Source organism: Octopus sinensis, unplaced genomic scaffold (genome assembly GCF_006345805.1).
Source record: "Octopus sinensis unplaced genomic scaffold, ASM634580v1 Contig17610, whole genome shotgun sequence".
Lineage (NCBI taxonomy): Eukaryota > Metazoa > Mollusca > Cephalopoda > Octopoda > Octopodidae > Octopus > Octopus sinensis.
The window spans coordinates 35,001-41,240 of NW_021835172.1; the positions used below are offsets into that span (position 1 = coordinate 35,001).

The following is a 6,240-nucleotide window of genomic DNA, read 5'->3' on the forward strand; positions in this document are numbered from 1 at the left end:
ATCATCATCATCATCATCATCATCATTTAATATCCATTTTCAAAAGCAGCGAGCTGGCAGAATCGTTAGCAAGCCAGGTAAAATGCTTAGTGATATTTCGTCTGTCTTTACGTTCTGAGTTCAAATTCCACCGAGGTCAACTTTGCCTTTCAACCTTTCGGGGTCGATAAATTAGGTACCAGTTGCGTACTGGTGTCGATCTAATAGACTGGCCCCCGCCCCGCCTTCCTAAAAATTTCGGGCCTTGTGCTTAGAGTCGAAAAGAATATCCATTTTCCATACTGGCATGTGTTGGACAGTTTGGCAAGAGCCATGCAAAAAAAGCATCCTTACCAGTACCACATTAAAAACACCCATGCCGCCATTATGTAAAAAGTACCTGTGCTGGCGCCACATTAAAAGAAACCTAGCCAGATTTCATAGTCTGCTTTGGATTGGTTTCTACAGCTGGATGCCCTTTCTAACACTCCACAGAATGTCCAGGGTGCTTTTTACGTGGCCCCTTGGTTCTAAGATCTCATTGCTGTTGCGATGGGCGTATCTTCTTGAGTACAGCAATGCACCACATATCCCAGTCGTTTGTCAGCTCCTTTGTAAGATTCAGTATTCTAATCTTGTATATTCAATTGAGGCAGAAAATAGCCATCTATGTATCATACTTAATGTATAGACATTATCAATTGGCCAGTTATTGCAGTATATGTTTCGAGATGTGGATGATGGTGGGATAGAGTGGGGGATAACATACAGAGTCGGCACTAGGAAACACGGGGCCCAATTAGAATAATGACAATGGGGCCCCTCTACAAAAGCTAGATATTGATGTTTTGTGCTTTGCATAGTATGCCTGTTCCAGTCAAAAATTTTTGCGGACTTGAGGTTCCACCATTAGCCACGATGATATGCTAAATCACTCAACGAAAATGTGCGTGCGTGCATACGCTAGCACTACACAAACAAATAGGAGCACTCCGTCGGTTACGACGACGAGGGTCCAGCTGATACAATCAACGGAACAGCTTTGCTCGTGAAATTAACGTGCAAGTGACTGAGCAATCCACAGACACGCGTACCGCTAACGTAGGTCTCAGGGAGATTCAGCGTGACACAGAGTGTGACAATGCCGGCCCTTTGAAATACAGGTACAACTCATTTTTGCCAGCTGAGTGAACTGGAGCAACGTGAAATAAAGTGTCTTGTTCAAGGACACAACTCGTCGCCGGGAATTGAACTCACGACCTTACAATCGTGAGCCGAATGCCCTAACCACTAAGCCACGCGCCTTCACAAACAAATAAAAGAATGAGAAAAGATAGATAAAAAAAGGCGCACTTACTCATGCATGGCAGCTGGAATTTGAAGTGGACGAAAATGAAATAGAAAATAGTTCCTCCAGCGATTAAAAGAAAGGCGTAGAGAAAACGGACATCGGGATTTTGTACAATTGGTGCTACCACCAGATATATGGAGATAATGAGCATTACAATTGGTACTAGGATGAAAACCTTAAAAGAAGATAAAGAAGAAATTCTTAAAATTAATCTTGGTTTCATTGAAAACAAAAGGGATTAGCAATCAAAATGTTTAACGTTTTAGCATTCAGATCCTTCTGCCAAGCGTAATTCTTATTCATTCAAATTGTTTTGAATTAATAATGAATTATCTTGTAGCTTTGAGATTTTGATGATGTGATTGTTTACTTTTGGAATGACATTGTTGGGTAGGTGTGAGAAGCCAGATTTGGCTGGTTTGAGCATAAAACAAGATATTTGGTCTGGATATGTCCGGATATGACCGGTTTAAATGCCAAAGGGTTAATAAGGATTATAATCTCTTTATTTTTTTATCTTGTACTTGTTTCAGTGATTAGACTCTGGCCATGCTGGGGCTCTGCCTCGAAAAACTTTAGTTGAATGACTCAACCCCACTACTTATTTTTAAAGCCTCGTACATATTCTTTCAGTCACTTTTGCCAGACCAATGAGTAACAGGGATGTAAACACACCAACACTGGTTGTCAAGTGTGTGTGTGTGTCTTTGTGTCAGAATTTGTTGGTGTTTATATTCCCATAACTTAACAGTTCAGCAAAAGAAATTGATAAAATAAATATCAGGTTTAAAAAACGTACTGGGGTTGGTTCATTCAACTAAAAATTCTTCAAGGCAGTGCCCCAGCATGGCCACGTCTAATAACAAAATCCATTTCAGAAAAAATTAAATAAAAAGATGTCTACCATGTGTTCTGAAAATGCAATCTATAAACAGAAAAGCAACGACACGCAGGGACACAGCTTGCTTACCGTTGCTCCATCGGTTATGATGGTGAGTGTTCCAGTTGATCCAATCAATGGAAGAGGCTGCACATGAAATTGCACGTGCAAGTGGATGAGTACTCCACAGACATGCGTACTCTTAACGTAGTTCTCAGAGAGATTCAGCATGACAAAGAATGTGACAAGGCTGGCCCATTTGAAATACAGATATTACTTATTTCTAGCCAGCTGAGTGGACTGGGGCAATGTGAAATAAAGGGTCTTGCTTAAGGACACATAGCGCTGCCGGGAATCGAACTTACAACCTTACGATTGTGAGCCAAATACGCTAACCACTAAACCACGTTCCTTCACAGGGACACAACATGATTTAACGATTAAGGAGTTTGCTTTGTAACCACGAGACACAGATGTGGCTGTCTGGTTAAGAAACTTCTCAACAAACGTGGTCTCAGGTTCAATCCCACTGCATGGCATTCAAGGAACGTATCTTCTACTGCCAATCCAGGATGACCAAATCCTTGTGAGTTTTACCAAGTTCAATCAGAGACTGAAAGAAGCTCGTCATGTCTGTATATATTTGTATGTCTGTATATATTTGTATGTATGTATATATTTGTATGTCTGTATATATTTGTATGTATGTATATATTTGTATGTATGTATATATTTGTATGTATGTGCTCAGTTCCTTCTTTACTGCTCAGCAGGTATTGTCTAAGTGATGCAATGTGACATTCAAAGGCTGTTTTCACTGACCTTCTGCCTCTGCCACCATCACTTCATCTCACATAAATCCTATTGTTGTCTCTGTTAATGTGGAAATTGCCAGTGGTGGCCAGTATCTTTCTGGTTTTAATGTCCAGGCTGCGTATCTCGTCAAGTGTCTAGTCCAATGTCCCAAATATTGGCACTTGCACCGGTACTGCAATAGCATTGTGAGATTTGGTCTTGTTAAATGCAGACATATTCCAGAGTTTCCTGAGTCTACAGAAGTTCTCTTTTGTTATTCTAGCTTTAGGCACAGCACCAATGTATGCAAACATTCTCATCGTTTCCGTATGTATGCATGCATGTGTGTGTGTGTGTGTGTGTGTGTGTGTGTGTGTGTGTGTGTGTGTGTGTGTGTGTGCGTCTCCTCATCTTGACACCATGTGATATCTGTAAGCGAGCATCACCGTCATACAAGCAGTGTTATTCATTCCCAATGTTATGTGGAAACATATCTGCCCATAGGGAAATATTACCTTGCTTCAAACCAGGTGAGGGTTGGTAACAAGAAATATATCCGTGTGTGTGGAGGGTGCGTGTGTGTGGGCGTGGGTGTGGTGTGTGTGTGTGTGTGTGTCTACTTACCTTGAAAGGTCTGGGCTCGTTTTTCTTTGTAAACCTCATTACTATAAGCGACAAGAAAGCCAGTCCATAGAAAAGCCAGGCAGTAAAACTGAAGAAATCAATTAGTGAAGATATTTCTCCTGGTATTATCATGATTAAAGCCATTGTAGCCTGAAAATAAAGCAAAGAATTCACAGTGTCGGGACAGTTTTAGTACAGTGGGATGTTATAATTGTTTAGAACAGGCATAAAAGAAAGGAGCTCCAGCCATGGCCAGGCTGTTCAATTTTGCTTTTTTTTATGTGTCTTTTTTTTTCCTGATATAGTTTATATGTTTTTTCTCTTATAGTTTTTTTTGAAAAGTCATTAGAGAGATTTGAGATTCGGGGGAGAATTGAGGTTCCCTCGGTGGCTCCCACGGGGATGTTTGAAACAGAGTCCGGATATGGCATCTCCTACTTCAATAAAGAGATCTAAAACTAAAAGCAAAATATAGTTATTTAATATCAACCACATGGTTGATCCAAATCAAAAGAAATCTTTGAGCTGACGAAGGAAATGTTGATCTTTATATTCAACTAATCCAGAAACGGGCCGTTCTCAGGTAATCTTATATACGTGTGATCTTTCGTTATTTTTCCCTCTATACCTGTGTGAGTTATTTTTGAGTATGCATTGTCTGGGAGATTTTTCTTACAGTAGAAGAAATAGCTAAGATTTTTTGGATGCTATTTCTAAAATGTCCGGTGTGTGGTAAAGTAAATTATTTTACTGAACCCTATTTTTTATATACGTAATATATATATATATATATATATATATATATATATATATATATATATATATATATATATATAATATACACATACATTATATGCGTACAGGACGTCACCAACGGTGCAAATAATATTAAATACGTAAAACAACGAAGGAAAAACAAGTGAAATACGTAAAGAGAAAAATGGAAAACAGGACAAGTAAACAAAAAGAAATGAGCCTTCATCAGTTGTCAGCTGTATATCTACTCCTCATTTCGAGTATTTCAACATTTCAACACCTGATGCGTGGTATACTGTGCACCTGTTCAGACAACTTTGCTTTGATGGATAGAGTGAGGCAATGTGCGGCACGAGCATTTGATCACTATAAACGAATCATTTGTGCAGGTCATTCGGCAAAGGCTGAACGCACATTCATCGTCTCTAACGGGAAAGTCCATCATACAATTTAAATTGAATAAGCGTCACTAACATTGTAATGTTAATAATAATAATAATGTTAATAATAAAGTGGTTAGAAAGTTTTGACATTATCGCATCTACCGTGTGTATTTTTATAGTAAGTTGTGTTTAGAACGACAGCTCAGTTCATTGAAGTTGTACTTCAATATCCTTCTGTGTGTGTGTATATATAATATATATATATATAATATATATATATATATATATAATGCTCTTAGTTTAGTTTTTTCCTTGGTGCTGGCCAGATTGGAGCAATCTCGAGTATAATCTGGAACTCGCCTGGGGAAAGAAAACTCCGAATGACTCTTCCTTGTTTTCTTTGTATCATATGTCTGGATGTTTTGTTGTCCCCTGTTTTGTATCACCTAACTGTCTGGATGTATTGCGTTCTTGTCCCGTTTTTGTATTATATATATATATATATATATATATATATAACACGCACATATGTATGTATGCATGCATGTGTCTATGTATGGATATGTCTATGTGTATGTGTATATATGTATGTATATGCACATATAATTTAACAACACAACAGAAAATATAAGAATGCAGAAGTATCATATACTTGACTTACTAAGAATATAAGGGAGATGACAGGAGTTTTCTTCCTGATGTGAAGATAGGAGAGAACCTGTGGGAGATGACCCTCCCTTGCTGCAGCAAAACTCAGCCTAAAGATGTCAAGATAAGACATTTATAACAGTAATCATGGTAACAATAACACATGCAATATCACAAATGTATATGTACGAGTGGGGTGGTGAAAACACCTGTATCAAGTATTGAGGGCACTAACAGAAAGACATATACATCAACCCCAGAGTTTAATCGGTACTTATCTTATCAATTCCAAAAGGATGAAAGACAAAGTTGACCTCGGTAGAGTTTGAACTCAGAATATAAAGACAGATGAAATGCCACTAAGAATATCACCCGGCGTTCTAATAATTCTGCCAGCTCTCCGCCTTAATAGATTTGGTAATATTCTTTTCTACTCTAGGCACAAGGCCCGAAATTTGGGGGGAAGGGGCCAGTCGATAAGATCGATTCCAGTACGCCACTGGTATTTAATTTATCGACCCCGAAAGGATGAAAGGCGAAATAAACCTCGGCGGAATTTGAACTCAGAACGTAGCGGCAGACGAAATACCTATTTCGTTACTACCCACAAGGGGCTAAACACAGAGAGGACAAACATAGACAGATAAACGGAATTTGAACTCAGAACGTAGCGGCAGACGAAATACCGCTAAGCATTTCGCCCGGCGTGCTAACGTTTCTGCCAGCTCGTCGCCTTATCTTTGATATAAATATTATTTCCTACACTAGGCACAAGGCCCTAAATTTGGGGAGAGGGAGCCAGTCGATTAGGTCGACAACAGAAC

General features: G+C 39.0%; 1 protein-coding gene across 1 annotated transcript in view; it reads right to left on the reverse strand.

Moving 5' to 3' along the window:
- Positions 1-5,549, reverse strand: part of LOC115231154 (b(0,+)-type amino acid transporter 1-like) — a 6,483-nt gene extending 934 nt beyond the window's left edge. Inside the window, exons 1-3 of the mRNA XM_029801235.2 lie at positions 5,430-5,549; positions 3,630-3,779; positions 1,337-1,505 (exon numbers count right to left, since the gene is read on the reverse strand). Coding sequence (XP_029657095.2) covers positions 1,337-1,505; positions 3,630-3,779; positions 5,430-5,549 — 439 coding nt within the window. The remainder of the gene's footprint in view (positions 1-1,336; positions 1,506-3,629; positions 3,780-5,429) is intronic.
- Between the last annotated feature and the right edge of the window lie 691 nt (positions 5,550-6,240).